Source organism: Hibiscus syriacus, unplaced genomic scaffold (assembly GCF_006381635.1).
Source record: "Hibiscus syriacus cultivar Baekdansim isolate YM2019G1 unplaced genomic scaffold, ASM638163v2 tig00116996_pilon, whole genome shotgun sequence".
Classification (NCBI taxonomy): domain Eukaryota; kingdom Viridiplantae; phylum Streptophyta; class Magnoliopsida; order Malvales; family Malvaceae; genus Hibiscus; species Hibiscus syriacus.
This window is the reverse complement of record NW_024063512.1, coordinates 436929-459462: the sequence shown is the minus strand read 5'-3', so window position 1 is coordinate 459462 and position 22534 is coordinate 436929. Positions and strand designations below refer to the sequence as shown.

The 22534-nt window shown below is 33.3% G+C and overlaps 1 protein-coding gene across 1 annotated transcript; it reads left to right on the top strand.

Annotated features, from left to right (window-relative positions):
• Window positions 1-15360: 15360 nt before the first annotated feature.
• LOC120193561 (bidirectional sugar transporter SWEET10-like) lies at window positions 15361-16626 on the top strand. Its single transcript, XM_039196046.1, has 5 exons — window positions 15361-15515; window positions 15599-15809; window positions 15923-16084; window positions 16189-16308; window positions 16414-16626. Exons 1-5 carry the CDS (start codon window positions 15436-15438, stop codon window positions 16624-16626), a joined length of 786 nt encoding a protein of 261 aa, XP_039051977.1. The 5' UTR covers window positions 15361-15435.
• The last annotated feature ends 5908 nt before the right edge of the window (window positions 16627-22534 follow it).

The window sequence follows — 22534 nt, the reverse complement described above, 5'->3', positions numbered from 1 at the left end:
TATGAGAAAATAGGAATGACAACTTCTCTCGATCTACCAAGGAGAAAACAATGATAATTCTCTCTTGATAAAAAAAGAGAAAACAACTCTCAAGAAACTCTCTAAATTCTCTAGTATTGGGAGAAAGCTAGAATGATTTGGGATGATTTTGAAGCTAAATGGGTTAGGGTATTTATAGTTGAAGCTTAAGGACTAATTTTGTAAATACCCTAAAGTATAATGCCTAAATTGAGTAATTTACCCTTGCACATTTTCAACAATTACAACCCCTTTTTGACTTATTATTTTCGGTGGATTTAATTCCACCTTTCGATGGATTTTAATTTTCAACAATCTCCCACTTGAAGATTTGATTGGAACAAACATATCTTCACACCATTCTTTCTACCTTGTACCTTTATGTTGCTTACGTCTCTGGCAGGCCACAAGAGGATCGACACCAAGTAAATTTATCGGTATTGATCGCCTTCGTCATGAAATCTACTATGTTGTCTTTGGTATGGATTTTATGCATATCTATCGTCTCTTCTTCCACCTTTTCATGAATGAAGTGGTACTGAACTCGTATGTGCTTTGTCCTTGAATGAAATGCTGGATTCATTGCTAGATGCAAGGCGCTTTGACTGTCACAAAATAGAGAGACATACTCTTGATTGTGCCCAAGCTCCTCCAATAGCATCTTCAACCAAATTGCTTCTTTACTGGCTTGTGTAGCTGCTACATATTCTGCTTATGTTGTGGATTTAGCCACAACTGACTGCAATTTTGAAACCTAGCTTACAACTCCACCAACAACTTTGAACATTATCATGTAGTAGATTTGCTTTTATCCAAATCCCCTACATAATCAGAATCGACATACCCATTGATAAGTAAGTTTGATCCTTCGTAACATAATGCAACATTTGAGGCCCCTTTGATGTATCTCAGGATCCTCTGTACTGTATTCCAATGCTCTTTGCATGGATTCTCCATGTACCAACTAACCACTCCCACTTCTTGTGCAATGTCTGGTCTTGTGCATATCATAGCGAACATTAAACTTCTCATTGTTGATGCATACGGTACTCGAGACATCTCCATCCTATCTTCTTCACTGCTAGGACTCATACTGAAGGATAATTTGAAGTTAATAGGAAGAGAGGTAGAAATTGGCTTATAATCTTGCATATTGAATCTTGACAAGATCTTCTTCAAGTAATTCTTTTGTGAAAGCCAAATCTTCCTATTACTTTTGTCTCGGTGAATTTGCATCCCTAGAATCTTGTTTGCTGATCTCAAGTCCTTCATTTCAAATTCCCTAGCCAGTTGTGCCTTCAATTATTCAATATGATATTTGTTGGGTCCTACAACCAACATGTCATCCACATATAACATCAATATAACAAAATCGTTATCACCAGACCTTTTAAAATAAGCATAAGGGTATGCATTAAGTCTGTTGTATCCAAGGCACATAATAAAGGAATCAAATCTCTTATACCAACACCTCGGTGCATGCTTTAGACCGTACAGAGATTTGTTCAACCTACAAACCAAGTTCTTCTTTTCTTTTTCTTCAAAACCTTCAGGCTGGAGCATATAAATCTATTCTTCAAGATTTCCATGAAGAAAATCTATTTTAACATCTAGCTGCTCTAGATATAAGTTCAATGTAGCACACATTGCCAAGACTACTCGAACTGTTGTTAGTTGAACCACAGGAGAAAAGATTTCATTGAAATCAATACATTCTTTTTTAGCATATCCTTTGACCACTAGTCTTGCATGATACCTCTCAACTTGATTGTCACCATTTCGCTTGATTTTGAAGACCAATTTGTTATCAATTGGCTTCCTTCCTTGTGGTAGTGGCACAAGGTCCCATGTATTATTTTTATGAAGGACTTCGATTTCTTCTTGCATCGCCATAATCCACAGTGAAGTATCTGAGCTGTTTATTGCCTCTTGGTATGTTGATGGCTCACCGTCCTCTGTTAAAAGACAGTATTCGACATTTTCTTCTATAACATAATCTAAGTGCCAATTGGGACATCTTCTCACTCGATCTGATTGACGAGTTGTTAGAGCTTCAGAACTCTCTGGTTCTTGTTCATCATGTGTTGGTTCTGCTTAAGAAGAATATCCTTGTTCAACCTCCTTTTCCACATGTATCTATGTAGTCTCTGACTTTTCAGTGCTATCATCGTCTTCTTTTCTTTGTAGCTTATCTTCTACAAAGATAGCATCACTGCTGATGATCACTTTGTAGGCAGTGGGATCCCACAAGCGATACCCCTTTACACCATTTGCATACCCCAAGAATTTGCATTTCATGGATTTTGGATCCAACTTTGAAATTTCTTGGGAGTTGTACATCACGTGCACAATACTTCCAAATACATGATGGTTTGAATAATCATCTGGTTTTCCAGTCCACATCTCCATTGGTGTCTTTAGCTCTATTGCAGTTGATGGAGCTCGATTCACCAAATAACAGGCGGCATTGACTGTTTCTGCCCTTAATGATTTTTCTAGGCCTACATCCCTCAACATTGCTCTTGTTATTTCTAACAAGGTTCTGTTTATCCGCTCTACCACTCCATTTTGTTGAGGAGTGTTCGCCACTGTGAACTGTCTTTTGATGCCTTCTTTCCTGCAAAAGTCATCAAATTCTTCACTTTTGTATTCTCCTCCATTATCTATTCTGAAACACTTGATCTTATTTCCAGAATCAAGTTCCACCTGCATTTTGAAGTTTTGAAAGTGAAAAACATGTCTGACTTCTTTTTAATAGGGTATACCCAATATCTCCTGGAGTAGTCATCAATAAATGAGACAAAGTATTTTGCTCCACCTAGGGATGTAACTGGTGCTTGCCATACGTCAGAGTGAACCAATTTTAGAACACTTTTGCCTCTAGAATTTGACGTGTTGAATTTCAACAGGTGCTGCTTACTTGTTATGCAATGCTCACACAAAGTAAGTGATACCTTTGTTAAGCCTGGAAGTAGCTTTTCTCCATAAGGACTTTCATTCCTTGTTCTGACATGTGTCCAAGTTTTTGATGCCATAGCATTGCAGAATCTGAACTACATGAGGTAACAGAGGCAACAGAGGCTTCTGCTTCTAGCAAAGTTTCTCCCTTCAGCATGTATAAGTTTACTGCTATCTTTTCGCCTTTCATCACCACAAGCGCTCCACATAACACTTTCATGATTCTTTTTCTTGTTTCAATCTTGCTTGCATTATTATCCAGTAATCCGTAGGATAATACATTTTTCTTCAGGCTTTTCACGTGCCGTACATCTCGAACAATTTTTATTGTTCCATCATACATCTTCAATTTTGATTCTTTTTCGCCTTTCATACATTTTTCTTTCATGATTCTTTTTTTTAAGTATTTGTGTTATGTATATAAGATTTATGTATATGCCAATATTTTATGTTTTTTTTATAATTTGTAGTGCTTATTATATGTTTGTAAGTTGAATTGAGGGAGCTAAATTATAATAATCATGGATAATATACATGTCTAGTATCAAATGTTTTTCTTTAATATTAAATAAATAATTACTTAAATAAATGAATTGATCTATACAAAAAAGGAAATCTAAAAATATTTAAGTCTTATCTGATTCAATTAGTAAATATGTCTAATTTCAAATCTTTGAACATTAAAAAGATTTAAGTTTATCTCATTATTTTAACTTAGTTTTTTTTCAATATTTTTTTGTCGTCTTCTTCATTTTTTTGTTTAGCCGATAACGACATTGATCTTATTGTTGATTGTCGATCGTCAGTGATTATTAGTTCTATTGTTTTTTTCATACTATGTCATTTGTTTTTCTTTTTTCTTGAGCTTTTTTTTTCTAATTTTGAATAAGAATTTATGTGTTTGTGACACGTTATGGGTTGGTTCAAGTAGTAAGCTGTTTGATATCGCTTAAGCAATTGTGTATGCAGAAAATCTATACTAGGAGACTCACCCACCAAAACTAAGTGTGCGACATGAGTTGATCCAAATTGGCACCAAATGTTTTTTTAAAAAATTAAAAAAATTAATTACTTTAAATAAATAAATTAATCTGCAAAAAAATCTAAAAATATTTACTCTAATCCAATTAAATCAATAAATATGTATAGTTTCAAATATTTGAACATAAAAAAATTTAAGTTTGTCTCATTATTTTAACTTAAATTTTCTTTTAATAATTTTGTCTCGTCTTTCTCTTTCTTTTTGACTTTTGTTTAGTCGACAGTGACACTAATCTTAATGTTGATTACCAACCGTTAGTGATTATCAGTTATCTTATTTTTTTCATACTATGTCATTTGTTTTCCTTTTTCTTGAGGTTTTATTTTTTCAATTTTGAATAAGAATCTCTGTCTTTGTGATATGTTTTTATTTGCTTTTGTGGCACGTTGCTTATAACTTTTGATATGTTTTTCGCATACATTTGCGACCGTTTTGGTGCTTGCACAATGATCCTCGCGACATCTATTTTTTGATTGGTTTGTCGATGGTTACATATTGTTAGATTTCCTCTTTGGTAAAAGGTTATTTGACAATATAATCAAAATTGTGTAGCAAAGCAGCCTGCGAGATAGTTTGGTTTACTCATCACTCCTTTATCACATAGTTTGGTTTACTCATCACTCTTTTATCACTTCTTAAAGCGTCTCGTTCGACATAGACAATAATTTTTTATGAAGATTACTGGGTTCTTTTGATGTTGTATATCATTCTCAATAAAAAAAATTATTTACTTCGTATCTTTAGTTTTAATATTTTATTTTTATAGGAGTATTTTTATGATTATTATCCATAATTTTTCTCTATGTTTAGGTGTATTATAATTCTAAATCTTATAATCGTTTTATTAATAAAATCTAATTGCTATTGTTAAAAGAAATCTATCTCACTTGCAAGTTGAAGTATTTGATTTATAGTAGATTAGGATGGCAAATGTCTAGTAGATTTACTACCTATAAATATTATATCATACGAATTGTTTAAATAGTATTACATATACGTGGCAAGCCTAGCCTAAAATATATATACTACAATATACTACTAAATCATTAATGTCTAGAGCTATATATTAATTATTACAATATATATTAAAGATTCGAAGTCCAACTATAAAACATTGTTTTAACTTTAGAATTCTTACATGAAGTTTTTGTCCCCCACAAACTAAATATTACTAGAAGGCATATCTTTATATAAACCTACCAATTATATTATCACTCTTTTAATAAAACAAGTTGTAATTTGACAATACATTATATTTAAGAGTGTTTGAGGTTTAAATGCAAGTTTGTTCTAATTATTTATTATTATCAAATATGAAGTACTTAAAATAACGATAGTATAAATATCTCAAAAATAATTTAATAAAAATTTTGTACCATAGTTTGAAAATAAAATAAATAAAGAACGTTCGTTACTAAACAAATAAAAACTATAAGATTTTTATTACTTTGAATGTCGATATAATTATAATCTTATGAATGATTTAAAAGTGAAGAAAAAAGAAAATGAGATATAAATCTCTTTATGGTCTAAAAATACGTAGATAAATAGATAGATAAAATAAAAATCGTAAATGTAAATAATAATAAAACAATCATGCATATTATATTAATCAATTTTGACGAAACATACATTCAATAGACATGGTAGATAATATAGTAGAATATAGACAACATAAATATTTGTCATATGGTTTGATATTGCTTAAACAATTGTATATGAAGAAAATCTCTACTAGGAGACTCACTCACCAAAACTAGTTGTACGATGCGGGTCGATCTAAATTAGTTAAGACAGAGCCAACTATTCAATTCATCGATAACACGATACAATGAATCATCATATACTTCCTTTAACACAACGAAAGATTAGATATAACAATATACATATGACATGTTTTATAGAATTAAGATTAGTGATAGAGTCCATACAATAAAATTTTCAAATACAAAATCAGAAATCGTGCAATACCATAACAAATACATACTATTTTCCTAGAAATACTAAAGACTTATTTTTGATATTTTTTTATAGTTTTAATTCTAGTCGATTTCAAATACGTCTATATATAATAATTATCAGTTTAAACTGAACATGTTGAATCAATCATACCACTTCCTCAATCATATAGTGTGATCTCTAATACAGGATATACATTGCCATACTTAAATCATTTTGAATTATTGATATTATTATTTAATAAATATGTCATGTCAAGCACTTTCCATACCACTTTCTCTCAAGTCTCTGTTTCCTTGTGTAGTATAAAGCTCAAATTTATCTATGTTTTTGGGTGGTGGGTTTTCAACTTTCCAAATTCTAAACTTATATACACAGTGGAAACAAATCCTTATCCTATATGTCTGCCCTGCCACCAAATTCTGCCTTAATTATTTATATATATTAACCATTATACTTTGATTGCTAATATTTTTCCCAATAATAAGGATATATATAATTATTTCATAATTGATCAAATGCGACCTAACCTCACCTGAAGAATAACCCATAGTTGCCACCTACACCAACCCACAAAGTTTGTTTAAATTTGTTTATAAAATACATAATGTTCGACTTTTATAAAAATTTAATTAATACAAAGATACATATTAAAAATGTTTCATTGATATATCAAATACGAACTCTTAGAAACGATATTTGTTAACTAAAGCTGATAAATGTTGGGAAATAAAAAATGAGTAATTTCCATATAACCAGATTAGTGAGAATATGAAATAAAAGTGGAAAAATAATACTCAAAATTGATAACGAAGTTCAGCCAATTATGTCTACGTCTCCGGACTGCTGCAGATCTTTTACTAAAGAGAGAAAATTTACAGGTGTTTACAAAACACTCACAACTCACTAGAAAACTCTCTAGTATTGGGAGAAAGAAATGATTTGGATGATTTTGAAGCTAAATGAGTTATGGTATTTATAGTTGAAGCTTAAGGACTAATCTTATAAATACCCTAAAGTCTAGGGATTAATTGCAAAATTTACCCTTCCCACTTTTCAACAATTGCTGCTAATTTATTCCACAAATTCGATGTGCTCCGAAAGCCACCGAAAAATTGCTTTAATCTTCAACAATTGTTGGCCACCGAATTGACTTTTAACAATCTCCCACTTGAAGACTGATTTTAATCTGTCTTCACACCTTGATCAATGCAACAACATTTCCGATCTTATTACTTTAGCATGCCAACTGAAGCTGAACACAACTTCAGTTTGTCCGTAGTCACCGTCTTTGTTAACATGTCTGTCGAATTTTGAGCTCCACTAATCTTTTCAAGTTTCAAAATCCCAACTTCCAGAAGAGACTGGGTAAAATGATATCGCAATTGTATTTGCTTCGTCCTGGAATGAAAAGACGGATTCTTCGTTAGATGGATAGCACTTTGATAATCGCAATACATGACATTGTTTTCTTGTTTCTTGCCTAACTCTCCCAAGAAACTTTGGAGCCAAACTATCTCCTTACTGGCTTCCATAACAGCGATATATTTTGCTTCAGTTGTGGAGAGAGCAACTATCTTCTGTAGTTAAGAAACCCAACTCACTGCAGTACCTCCTAGAGTATAAACATACCATGTAGTACTTCTTCTGATGTTAAAATTTTTGGCTAGGTCAGCATCTGCATAGCTTGTTAGTATTGTATCTCCACATTTGAAACAAAGTGCTTTGTTTGTAGTACCCCGTAGATATCTAAGGATCCATTTGACTGCTTCCCAATATATCTTGCCCGAATTATTCATGTACCTGCTAACAGCTCCCACTGCATGAGCAATATCTGGTCTAGTACAAGCCATGTCATACATTAGACTTCCAATTATTGAGGAGTACGACACCTTCCCCATGTGTGCACATTATTCCTCCTTCTTTGGTGACTGTTCTTTGGAGAGTCTAAAATGAACAACTAAAGGTGTACTTACTGGTTTAGCATATTGCATGTTAAACCTGGAGAGTACTTTGTTGATGTACTCAGCCTATGATAACATCAAAATCCATGACTTTCTGTCTCTCTTGATCCTTATCCCAAGTATATTCTTTGCAGCGCCCATATCTTTCATTGTAAATTGCTTCAACAATTTTTGCTTCAAGTTTATAATCTCTTGCATGTCTGAGCTTGCAACGAGCATGTCATCAACGTACAACAATAAAATAATGAAGCTATTTTTGAACTTCTTGATGTAGCCACAATGATCTGCTTGGCATATGGTAAAACCACTGCTACCCATGAAGCTATCAAACTTCTTGTACCATTTTCTAGGAACTTGTTTAAAACTATACAAGCTCTTCTTCAACCTGTATACCAGGTTTTTTTGTCTGCCTCTATGAAGCCTTCTGGCTGCATCATATAGATTTCTTCCTCCAAATCACCATGAAGGAAAGATGTCTTCACATCTAACTACTCAAGATGTAGATTCTCTGTAGCTAAAATTTTCAACACCAATCTGATTGTAGACATCTTCACGACTGAGAGAAAATTTTATTGTAGTCAATACATTATTTTTGCTGAAAACCTTTGACAACCAATCTTGCTTTGTAGCGTTTACTCCCATCATGCTTTTCTTTGATCCTGTAAACCCACTTGTTATGGAGCGCTTTCTTTCCTGGTGGTAATTCAGCTAATTCTCACATCTAATTTGACATAAGCGAGTCAATCTCATCTTTCATGGAAGACTCCAACTTGACTGAATCCTCCACCTACATTTCTTCATCATAGCACTCTGGTTCACCATTGTCAGTCAGCAACAAGTAGTGCAAAGAAGGCGAATAACAATGGGTTGGTTTAGGAATTCTGGAAGAGTGTCTCAGTTCTGGTGTGTCTGGTTCTTCTTGAACTTATTCAGGACTGATCTGAACATCATTTCCAGAAATCTCCTCAAACTCAGCAAATTCCTTTGTTTCAGCTTCGGTATTAGAGCTACTTGATTCTATGGTTGACCTGTCTTTGTACATCACATTCTCATTAAAAATGACGTCTCTACTTTTGATGATCTTTCAATTTTTGTAGTCCCAAAATCGGTAATCGAACTCATCACCATCATAACCAACAAAGACGCATTTGTTGGACTTAGCATCAAGTTTACTTCTTTCAGTAGAATTTATGTGTATATAAGAAATACAATCAAACACTCTTAAGTGTGAAAGGTTTATTTCTTTTCTGCTCCAAACTTCCTCTGGTATTCTACCATCTAAGGGAACTAAGGGCCCATAGTTGATCAGGTAAGCTGCAGTGTTGATAGCTTCAGTCCATAGCAATTTGAGCAATCCGACATGTATCCTCATGCTTCTGTACGTTCATTCAGAGTTCTGTTTAAGCGCTCTGCTACGCCATTCTGCTACGGTGTCATGGGAATTGTTGTCTCTATCTTGATCCCATTGTTTGCACAAAATTCTCTGAATATACTATTTTTGTACTCTCTTCTATTATCAGACCTCAACCGCTTGACTTTCAAACCAGTCTCATTTTTCACCATGTACTTCCATTTTCTGAAGGTATCAAAGACTTCTGATTTCTTCTTCAGAAAATAAACCCACACCTTCCTTGTAGAATCATCGATGAAGGTGACATAATATAGTGAGCCTGCAAGAGATGGAACTGGAGATGGTCCCCATACATCAGTATGAACCAACTCTAACTTTTCATCCTTGGGTGTCTTGACAATCTTTGAAAAACTTACTTTCTTTTGTTTGCCAAAGATGCAATCTTCACATAGTCCAACATCTATATTCTTTAAATCTGGTAGCTTCCCTTTTGACAAAAGTGGTTTCATCTCTTTCTCGGTCATATGGCCAAGCCTTTGGTGCCATAGGTTTGATTTTTTATTAACATCTGTTACTGCAATGATATTATCTAAATTTGAGGTTACATAGAGAGTATCAGTCTTCTTACCATGAGAAATGACGAGTGCTCCTTTAGTAATCTTCCATTCACAGTCTGAAATGGTTGTACTATATTATTCTCCATCAAGCTGTCCTACAGAAATCAAATTTCTTTTGAGGCCAAGAATATGTCTCACTCCTTTCAGCTTCCAGGTGGTCTGGTTTGGCAACTTTAATCGGATGTCTCATTTTTTGACGATCTTCAAAGTTTCATCATCAGCTAGATGAACCTTCCCAAAATCACCACTAACATAGTTCTCCATGATTTCTTGGTATAGGGTGGAGTGAAAAGATGCCCCTGAATCCAAGATCCATGATTCAATCAGACTGTTGACGCTTAGAATCATGACATCACTTGTCTCATCTGTCATGTTGGCAGATTCCTGTGCGCCGGTATCTTTCTTCGGTGCTCGATAATCTCTTTTAAAGTGATCATTCTTGCCACAATTATAACAGTTAAAACCTTTCTTTCCCGTTTTGATTTTCCCGTTTTGGATTTCGATCTGCCACGATTTGAATTTATTTATGAAGTTCTCCCTCTATACTCCATGTGCAAGGTTAGGAGCTTGAAGCTTCACCTGATTCTCTCCGTCGAATTTCTTCACTCAATACCAGATCCCGAACATTGTTGAATTTCAATTTATTGTTTCCCGATGAGCTACTAACTGCTGTAACAGTAGCATTCCAACTGTCTGGTAGAGATTATAAGAGAATTAAAGCCCGAACTTCATTATTGAATTCAATTTCCACGGAACTCAATTGGGTTGTGATTGTGTTGAGTTCATTTAGGTGTTGAGTCACTGATGCCCCTTCTGCCATCCGCAAATTGAATAATCGCCTCATCAAGTGAACTTTGTTTGATGCCGATGGATTCTCATACATACTGGAGAGAGCTGCCATAAGACACGCCGTGGTCTTTTCCTTTGCTATGTTGAAAGCAACATTGCGGGATAACGTCAGTTGGATAACTCCGAGGGTTTATCTGTCGAGAAGAGCCCATTCTTCATTCTTCATGCCCTCTGGTTGTTTTCCTGAGAGAGGTTGATATAGATTTTCTGGTACAGAAAATCTTCAATCTGTATCTTCCAAAAGCCAAAGTCCGCACCATCGAACTTATCAATTTTCACATTCCCTTCGTCTGCAGCCATTGCTTCCACTCGAATCTGGCTTCTTTTGGATCGTTTCTGACGATTCTTGCGAACCACCGTGTATTAGAACACCTTCGTCGACAAACTCGTATCGCAGACCAAATTTTACTATTCACAAAATTCACTATTCATGTGAATAGTAACCTCGCAGAAAAACTGACAAAATTCACAACCAAAAGCTCTAATATCAGTTGTTGGGAAATAAAAAAAATGAGTACTTTCCCTATAACCAGATTAGTGGGAATGCAAAATAAAAGCGGAAAAATAATACCCAAAATTGATAACGGAGTTCAGCCAATTATGTCTACTTTTCCGGACTGCTGCAGATCTTTTACTAAAGAGAGAGAATTTACAAGTGTTTACAAAACACTCATTACTCACAAGAAAGTTCTGTAGTATTGGGAGAAATAAATGATTTGGGATGATTTTGAAGCTAAATGGGTTAGGGTATTTATAGTCGAAGCTTAAGGACTAATCTTATAAATACTCTAAAGTCCATGGACTACTTGCAAAATTTACCCTTCCCACTTTTCAACAAATGCTGCTAATTTATTCCACAAATTTGATGTGCACCGAAAGCCACCGAAAAATTACTTTAATCTTCAACAATTTTCGGATTCTTTCGTCTTTTTGAGAAATTTTACGTAATGAACATACGGAATAGTAAAATAAAGAAGAAGAAAAGATGTTTAATTAACTTACATTATTGAATCTTTTGTTATAAATATAGAAATAAAAGTGGTTTGTTATGTCGCATGGATGATGTTTTGGATAATGTATAGTGTCAATCAGCAATTCCTGGAATTCTTCTAAAGCTATCGGATGCGATTTGAACGTGACCAATGGAATACCAACAAAAGGTCTTTTAATGTAGGGTAGATTGCAAATTTTATGACTGAACTTTATTCTCTATCATGTTTTGTCCACTCGATTTAATACATTTAATTTTTTTGTTACTTCGGCGTTAAATAGTTAGCAACATTAAAATGACGCCATTAAAAAAACAAAATTTTCACCAAAAAGATGTTGTTTTACATCTATATAACAGTCCATTTATAACGTCATTAATGAGAAAACAACCGAGTGACCGAGCCCCGGAAAAAATGTGATGGATATTTAGGTCATAAACAAAGTCGTGAACTTAACTTGGTATTAATTTCAGTGAAAAAAATGAAAAGATTTAAAGTACAACGAATGAAATAGGAGAAAGAGTAAAATTCAGTTACCAAATTTGTAATTTACCCTTTAATGTATTATAACTTTGAACTTTTGTAGTTACGAATGTTTATCTTAAAAAATTATTTTATCATTTTCTAATTTATTTTACATATATAAATTATGTCTTTTTTATTTTGTTTAATTAATCGTTTTCTCTTTATATGAAATCGTATATGATTTTGCGTGTTGTTGTTACACATTTTTTCTCAAAGTTGAATTTTGCGTCGTCACCCGTGATGAAACCGATTTTCTTATCTTATTGATATATTTCTACTTTGAACACTAAAATTATTGTTAAACTAAAGATAGATCGCAATTGAGTTGTAAAAAAATTGGTTTATCAACACAGTATCGTTGTTAATTTATTATATATGTTTTTATGTAAGTGTCGGTCATGTGTATCTCTCATATCTATCATTTTTCTAAATTATTTAATTAACTTTTTAATAATTTATTTATATAATTACATTTTATTTTTTAATGATTAGTTTGAACACTTTGTTGATTTCAGGAGAAATAATAAACTGATGTAATTTAATCTGCTCTATTTTTATAACCTCTTATTATAACTTTATTATATTTACTCGTTATTCAATAAAATTAATGATTATTATTAATTAAAAATAAATATCAAACATCACTAACAATGCATTTGTGAAAAGCAGCAGTGATTGAAGTTTTCGTCTCCTCCACCCATCTAGGAATGGCAACGGATGGGTTCGGGGTGGGTTTTGCTCCTCCGTCCCCGTCTCCGAAATGAATCCCTGTCTCCGTCCCGTTTGCCGTTGGGTTTTTTATCGAGGCGTCTTGTCGGAGATTTTTTGCCCCATCCCCGAACCTGACCCAAAATGTTGTACCCGAACCCGAACCCTACCCGATCCTGAGAAAAACTGAGCAGCCGTAATTTTCATAAAAAATAGAAAAAAAGATAACAAAAAACTGAAAAATAATCTACATGATTTACAATTCAAACTACAGTCACAAATTCAAACTCAATTCTAAATAATTGTATAACTCCAAAATAAAACACATAAATAATTAAATACAAACTTGTTCTGATATTCAAATCATACAACGAAGATGCATACGTAATAAGTCAAATAAAGTCATCCAAAATCGTCTTGTCACTTTTGTCACTTTCTTTGGTAGCTCCCTACATTGAGAAATTTATCAATAAATCAACCAAATTTTATTATATATAATTAATATAAAAAATATAAAATATAAAAAATATATATAATCGGGGTGGGGTGGGGATATCTTACCCCGATACCAGACCTGACATTATTCAAACCCGACTCGACCCGACACGAACTTAACCGGATTTCGAATTTCCCTGTCGGGTTCGGGTCGTTCTGCCATTCCTACACCCATCATATAATCCAATATTAGTCTTGGGCATTTTCATGATTATTAAGGTTATTAATAGGCTAACATAAGATGACGGCACCGCTCCAAGAACGTCTTAGTTTAATTAATTGCATGTAAAACAAAATTTACATTCAAAATCTTAAATACTCATACGTGTTCAAACATATAAATCATTGCATTCATTACATTGTTTTTTGGATTTATACGACTCTATGCTTGTACTTAAAGAATATATTTATATTGTTTTTCTACCACAAATTGTACTATACGGTGATGGATCGAATAGAAAATTCTGTGAATAATTTATTTTTATCTCGTTTTTATCCTTTTTACAATATGACAAGTTCGCTTCGAATAGAAAATTCTGTGTCCATTCTCATCTCAGGAGCAATCAGAGGCCGTCGTCCCTTAAAAATATCAATTTCTCTCATATATTTTAAGTATATTTTTTTATTCTCTTAAAATTTTATAAATTAGTAACTTTTAAAATATTATTAATCTGTCTTCTAATATAAATTATATCGATGTCCCTAGTATTATATAGTCTTATTTTGTGGGGTTTTGGAGTTCCTAATTGTGGAAATGTATGTCCAAGTTGTGGAGATAGATGAGTAAATTGCATGGCAAGCTCTAATGTGACCCGGTGAAGTGTGAGTTGTAAACTTTAAGAATCACATGGTGGGTGCAACATCATAAAGGGAACATTGTAGGACCCAATCATTGGAGAATTGGTGTAATATTACATGTACTAGAAAAAATATGTAAGGTTAATTATGTGGCAAGTAGGGGGGATTAATTAGGTAGAGATTAGGGGTGCTTGCGTTAATTGAAGATCAACCGTCCTATTTGGGATAATTAGGGCAACTGGCTATTAGGGATGGGAGCTTATTTGGAAGTTTAATTGCCAAAAGCTCTTTACCTATTTGCAACGAGTGATTCTAAAAACTCACAACATTCCTTTTAATATTGGCCATACATTCAAAATCAAATTATAACCGTATCTATCAAATTAAAAATCAATGATTTACTCTATTAAAAAAATAAGTGATTTATCGATTTTATAGGGTTGTGTTAGTCATAAATTAAATTAGTTTGTTCAGTCTGATTAATATGTTGGAATAGATTATTAGTCGAACCAATAAATAACCAATTATATATCCATATTTAAATTTTATGAATTTAGAAAAAAAATCTTAAAATATGACGATGAATATAAACTGAGTCAGTTAATCGAATACATAAAATAGATTGATGTTTACCCAATACTTATCTTTAAAAATCAATTTTTATGTGAATCAAGAATGTCTTACATCTACCTATTTAACGGTATAAACAGAAATTAATCTTATCGAAACAAATATAACTACAAGGAATATAAGTCTCTTATCAAATATTTAATACTAATACATTCTTAGAGTTTTGAACTCCAAACATTGATTAAATTAGAACAAGACTTAAGAGTTAGATTTTAATATAATTTATTTTTAATAATCATATCTTCAAAATTATGAATTTGATAAATGAATTTGTTTTTATTAGAAGAAATGGAATTGTAAATATGTTTAAATATAAAATAAAACGTGACCACATCTTCCTTGTCCTTTCCTCCTCCGCACTCACCTTTCCCATGGCTATAAATATGAACCCCGAGATCGATTAGTAAATCGTGGGATTAAGAGTAAAGAGCTAGAGCTTCACTTTGCTAACAACACATACTCTCTTTTAGAGGGATTCAGAGAGAAATATATTACACTGAATATATACACACACATACATATATACATCATCATGGCTCTTCACCTCACTTGGGTTTTCGTTTTTGGCATTTTAGGAAACGCTGTTTCATTCATGGTCTCTTTGGCTCCACTGTGAGTTTTCTTCTCAAACGCTCTCTTTCTTTTTACTATTGGTTTAGTGAGAATTTGTGTTACTAATGGAGGATTATTTCCAGGCCTACATTTTACCAAATATACAAGAAGAAGACATCGGAAGGTTTCCAGTCGATTCCCTACGTGGTTTCGCTCTTCAGCGCGATGCTTTGGATTTACTATGCACTGCTTAAGAAAGATGCTATGTTCCTCATCACCATCAACACGTTCAACGTTTTCATTCAAATTTTTTACATTATTACTTACTTTTACTATGGCCCCAAGAAGGAAAAGGTATCATCTCGTCATCCATATCTACTGCTTCAACATATACATTTATATACACACACACACACACACATATATCTTTGAAATGATTCAAATATGAGGAAATGGGTGAATTGCAGATTGTGACAGTGAAGCTTATGCTTCTCTTCAATGTTTTCGGATTCGGAGTTATCTTTCTCTCAACTTTCTTCCTATCAAACCCTTCCATTCGTCTCCTAGTGTTGGGTTACATTTGCATGGCATTCGCTCTGGCAGTGTTCGCAGCACCTCTCGCAATTGTGGTGAGGATCACCGATAACTTTTTAACTGATTAACGTGTTATCATCTGATTTAATTACTGACAATATATAAAAAATAATTTAATTTTTTATCCCTCTTATTGCAGAGAAAAGTGATTAAAACGAAGAGCGTGGAGTACATGCCATTTACTTTATCAGTGTTCCTTACCTTAGGAGCTGTCATGTGGTTCTTATATGGCCTTTTCTTAAAAGACATGAACATTGCCGTACGTTATCTCATTAAACTACAACGAAATGAATTTACTTGGACATAAATTCTTTCTCTTCTAATTTCTAGCGATAGTTGAATTCCAAATATTTTGAATCAACAGGTTCCGAACATTCTGGGATTCATCTTTGGTGTTCTTCAAATGATACTTTACGCAGTTTACAGAAATCATCCCAAGAAAACAGTGGAAGAATCCGATCTAAAGCTTCAATTATCGGACCACTCAGTCATCTTCGATGCTTCCAAGCTCGGCTCCAATGTCTGCTCCGATGTATCGAACAACAATGGAAGGGTTGATGCTTTGAACAAAGTTTAAAAAAAGTAATTGCATATTGTGGGTGCTATGAAAAGCGGTTTCCACTTGGAGATGTCTTAAGCTTACGTGTTTACATTGATTTTGCATGGGAAAATCTGGGATGAAGTTAACCCATGCAAAAACGATAACATTTAAAAAAAAAATAATAATGATGATCACATGCTTGCATGCATGGAGTTCTCCCCCTCTTTGTCTTTTAACTAGGCTACTGTTTAAGTATTTGTGTTATGTATATAAGATTTATGTATATGCCAATATTTTATGTTTTTTATATAATTTGTAGTGCTTATTATATGTTTGTAAGTTGAATTGAGGGAGCTAAATTATAATAATCATGGATAATATACATGTCTAGTATCAAATGTTTTTCTTTAATATTAAATAATTAATTACTTAAATAAATGAATTGATCTATACAAAAAAGGAAATCTAAAAATATTTAAGTCTAATCTGATTCAATTAATAAATATGTCTGTTGAAAACATTTTGATATTTCGATATAACAAATTAAGATAAATGAATTTTAAGATTTTCCAAAAAAGGTTTTCTAAGTATATTCGATATAATTATTCGAATATCAAAATATTACTCCAAATCTTTCAAATGTCATTTTTAATCCTTACTCAAGTGTAAAATTAAGTTTTAATCTTAAAATAATTTCAAAACGATTTTACAAAATATTTCGAACCATCTCAAAGCCAAAAATTTCAGATTGCTCAGAGGGAACCGATTCCCTGATTCCCCCCCTGAATGGTTTGGCTCCGAGAATTCCAGTATGCTCGGAAGGAACCGATTCCCCCCCAAGGGGTACCGATTCCCCCTGTGTAACGGTCGAAATATTTGAATTTTACACTTAGGGAACCGATTCCCCTTAAGGGGTATCGATTCCCCCCACGCTCCAAACTGTTTTATTAATTGATTTCACACTAAAAACGGCTATATTATCTTCATTAATGATCCCCAACGTTCAGAAGTGATTCAAGGTGTATTTAAGCAATCTTAGAAGCCATTGATCAATAACAAGAAACATCAAGCAACTAGAATCAAGAGAGAATCAAAGAGAAAGCCTCAAACCTCAAGTTTGAGCATTTCAAGCCTATTTTTCATTCAATATTCATTTTGCTTTCAAGAACACTTATTGTGCTCAATTGTATTCATTCTTGAGTGTTATTTTCTTTGTTCTAGAATTGTGCAAACAATCTACCTTGTGAGGATTTCCTTGTAAGTTTGCAAATTTGTATTGTTCTCTTAGGGAGAGAGTGTTCTCAAGAATTTGGGTATAATTCTTGAGGGTTTGTAAGGTTACTCTTTGTCCTCAAAAGAAAGACAAATTAGTGAATTTGTGGAAAATCCTTAGTGTGGATAGCTAAGGTAGTGGACGTAGACTTTGGTTGAGAAAGTCAAACCACTCTAAATCGTTGTGCAATTTCTTTCAATTTTCTGCAAAAGCTTCCACCAAAATTTTTATTGCCAATTCACCCCCTCTTGGCCAATTTCGTTAATCGATTAACTCAACAATTAGTATCAGAGCATAACTCATTTGAAGGTTTAATTGCCTCTTGAGTCGATTCGGGAAGAGTTACATCGATAATCAAAGTCATCAATGGCCTCTACTTCAAACTTCGACTCCTGTCTCGATTCGATGCCCGTCAACAAGCCTCATTTCTTCAATGGGGCTAATTATGCCTATTGGAAAGATATGATGATGTACTTCATTCAAGTAAGTGACATGTGAGCATGGAATGTCGTAGAAGAAGGATACTTCAAGCCTCTCACTCATCCAAGATTATTGAGTGAAGGAGAGACAAAAATGTTTCAGCTCAACTCCAAAGCCATCCATATCATATTTTGTGCTCTTGGACCAGATGAATATGGAAGAGTTTCATCTTGTACAACCGCCAAAGAAATATGGGACAAACTTCAAGTCACTCATGAAGGTACAGATGAGGTAAAGAAATCTAAACTTAGTATTCTAACGCATAGTTATGAAAATTTCAGGATGAAACCAAATGAAGATATCAAAGCTATGACGGATAGATTCTCAACGATTGTCAATGGTCTCAAATCATATGGAGAGATCATTTCAAATAAAAAGCTTGTGAGGAAGTTAGTCTCATCCCTCCCAAAGTCGTGGCAATCATCGAGTCTAAGGATCTAACATCCTTAACTCTTGAAGAGCTAATCAGTTCACTCATCACTTATAAAATGATGCTTGAAGATGAGGTGGACCTTGATAAGATTGAAGAGATACCAAAGGAGAAGGAAAAGAAGAAAAAAATTGGAGTTGCTCTCAAATCCACAAAAAATGAGAGTGACTCGGATGAAGATGACGATGACGAGGAAATGACATTGTTTGCCAAACAGTTCAGAAAAATGATGAGACCTTACCGAGGAAGAAAATTCAAACGAAATGAATGCCTCAAAAATGAACCAAAAGAGAAGGACCCGATCATTTGCTATGAATACAAAAAGCTGGGGCATGTCAAATATGATTGCCCACAACTGAAGAGAAAGGGCCAATCAAAAAATAAGCACAAGGCTCATATGGCTACATAGAGCGATGAAGAAGGTTCCGATGAAGAGGAACAAGAAGTAGCAAACTTGTGCTTGAAGGAATTCGGGGAAGATTCTAAGGTAACCTCTAACTCATCTGATTTTGATGATTTATTTTATAATGAGTTATTAGAGGAATATAATGGGTTGGCTGCGGATTATGAGAAATTATTTTTAAAATATAAAAATGATGTTTCAAAATTAAAAAATGAAAATAAACTCATATCCAAAACCAACAACGATTTTGAAAGTAAAATCAAAGATTTGCAAATCAAACTAGAAGAGTTTGAAAAGAAAAATTTGGATTTGCAAAATTTACTTTCAAAGGTCAATGATGATCATCAAAAGAAAATTGATGATCTTAAAACTTCTTTTGATAAAGTTGGAACAAAACATTTTGAAAATGGAGAAAATTCAAAATCCAACTTTGTTAGAAAAAGTTTTAAAAAACTACAATCATATAGGTCCCTAAAGAACCTCTAATGGAAAAATCGTTAGAAGTATATGGGTTCCTAAAGAGCTCATTACTACTAAAGATAAGGATATCCTACACAAATGGATACCTAAGGGGACTAGGATTTTGGAAACTAATGAATATGGACCCAAAAGAATTTGGGTACCAAAAATTAGAAATTAATCTATGTTTGTAGGAAAAGGAGCATTGCTACGAGGCACAAGAAATAAATCCAAATTCATGGTACCTTGATAGTGGATGCTCAAGACACATTACCGGAGACAAAAACCGGTTCATTGAGCTTAACGCCAAAAAATGGAGGAGAAGTGACTTTTGGTGATGATTCAAAAGGTCACATTGAAGGTATTGGTACTATTGGTAATACCTCTTCCATAAAAATTAAGAATGTTTTATATGTGAATGGATTAAAGCATAATCTATTGAGTATTAGTCAATTTTGTGATAAGGGATTCAATGTCATGTTTGATATTAATGGTTGTAAAGTCATTGACATTGCATCTAATCGGATTATGCTTATTGGTCATAGAATAGGAAACATATACATGGTGCATTTAGATTCTATTGATATGACTAATTTGTGCCTAGTTGCTAAGGATGAACATGATAGTTGGTTATGGCATAGGAGAGTAGGACATGCTAGTATGAGTGTTTTGCAACGGCTAACTCAAGGTGATTTAGTTCGAGGGTTGCCTAAGCTTAAATTTGATAATGATAAAATCTGTGATGCTTGTGCTAAAGGAAAACAAAAGCGAGTTTCTTTTAAATCCATTAATGACATATCAACTAGTAGAGTATTATAATTGATTCATATAGATCTTTTTGGGCCAACTAGGACTACTAGCTTGGGTGGAAAACAATATGCTTTTGTCTTAATAGATGACTATTTTAGATATACTTGGGTTCTATTCTTAAGTACTAAAGATGAAGCATTAGAAAAATTAATCACATTTTCAAAAGTAATCCAAAACGATAAAGGTTACTCTATAACTAGTGTTAGGAGTGATCATGGCACTGAGTTTGAAAATCTTGGATTTACTGAGTTTTGTAATTCTAATGGTATTAGTCACAATTTTTCAGCACCTAGAACCCCTCAACAAAATGGAGTTGTTGAGAGGAAAAATCGAACTTTAGAAGAAATGGCTAGAACCATGCTTTGTGAAAATAATTTGCCAAAATATTTTTGGGCGGAAGCCACAAATACCGCTTGTTATGTTGTAAATCGAGTAATGATTAGGCCTATTTTAAAGAAAACTCCATATGAAATTTTCAAAAATAAAAAGCCTAACATTAGCTATTTTCATCCTTTTGGATATAAATGTTTTGTTTTAAACAACGGTAAAGAAAACCTTGGCAAATTTGATGCTAAAAGTGATGAAGGAATTTTTTCTGGGTTATTCCTTAAATTCTAAAGCTTATCTAGTATTTAATAAAAGAACTTTAGTTGTAGAAGAGCATATACATGTTGTTTTCGATGATAATCCCCTTCTGAGGAAGGATTCTTGTGTGAATGATGATGTAGGTATTATAAATACAAATGAAGTTAGACATGACGTTGAAGAATCATCATCAAAGGAAGAAACGAAAGATGAGGAAACTCATGATCCCCTCGAGAATCCAACCATTGAAGAAAGGGAAGTATCTTATCCAAGAGAGTACAACTATGTCAAGGATGGTGAGATTATAGGTAATTCATCCAAAGGGGTAACAACTCGATCTTCTCTTAGAAATATTTGTAATTATGTTGCATTTATTTCATGCATATAGCCTAAAAATATTAAAGAAGCATTAAATGATGAACATTGGATTATGGTTGCGCAAGAAGAATTAAATCAATTTGAGAGAAGTAAAGTATGTACATTAGTTGAAAGGCCTAGTAATAAATCTACTGTAGGTACTAGATGGGTATTTAGGAATAAGCTTGATGAGAGTGGTAATATAGTGAGAAACAAGGCTAGACTTGTTGCTCAAGGGTATACTCAAGAAGAGGGCATAGACTATGATGAAACATACGCTCCCGTAGCTAGGATGGAAGCAATTAGAATGTTATTAGCATTTGAATGTTTTCATGAATTTAAATTATATCAAATAGATGTTAAAAGTGCATTTTTAAATGGTTTTATAAAGGAAGAAGTGTATGTGGAACAACCTCCAGGTTTTGGAGATTCAAAATTTCCAGATCATGTTCTTAAATTGACAAAAGCACTTTATGGTTTAAAACAAGCTCCTAGAGCTTGGTATGAAAGATTGTCAAAATTTTTAATTTAAAAAGGTTTTTCAAAAGGGAAAGTTGACACTACATTGTTTTTAAAGCACAAAGGTAAAGATTTATTAGTAGTTTAAATTTATGTTGATGATATAATATTTAGTTCTACTAATGATGTTCTTTGCCAAGAATTTTCTAAGCTAATGCAAAGTGAATTCGAAATGAGCATGATGGGGGAGCTCTCATTTTTCTTGGGACTCCAAATCAAGCAAAGAAAAGATGGCATCTTCATCAATCAAGCTAAATACGTCAAAGACATGCTTAAGAAGTTTGGACTGGAAAATGGCAAACCTCATGACACTTCAATGAGCTCTTCAACAAAGCTTGACTTAGATTAAGGAGGTAAATGTGTAGATGTTAAATTATATAGGTCAATAATTGGATCTCTACTTTATCTAATTGCAAGTAGACCGGACATTATGTTTAGTGTTTGCTTATGTGCTAGATTTCAATCATGCCCTAAGGAATCACATTTACTAGCTGTTAAGAGAATCTTTAGATACCTTAAGGACACTCATAGTTTAGGACTTTGGTATCCTAGAGACTCTAGCTTTAGCTTGCATGTTTTTTCTGATGCGGATTATGGAGGATACAAATTAGATAGGAAAAGCACCTCC

Bases quoted from the DNA above. Each gene is read 5' to 3' on its own strand.
- LOC120193561 (XM_039196046.1), top strand. From the start codon at position 15,436: ATGGCTCTTCACCTCACTTGGGTTTTCGTTTTTGGCATTTTAGGAAAC. The intron at 15,516-15,598 runs GTGAGTTTTCTT...GATTATTTCCAG, and splicing joins ATGGTCTCTTTGGCTCCACT to GCCTACATTTTACCAAATAT. The intron at 15,810-15,922 runs GTATCATCTCGT...GGTGAATTGCAG, and splicing joins ATGGCCCCAAGAAGGAAAAG to ATTGTGACAGTGAAGCTTAT.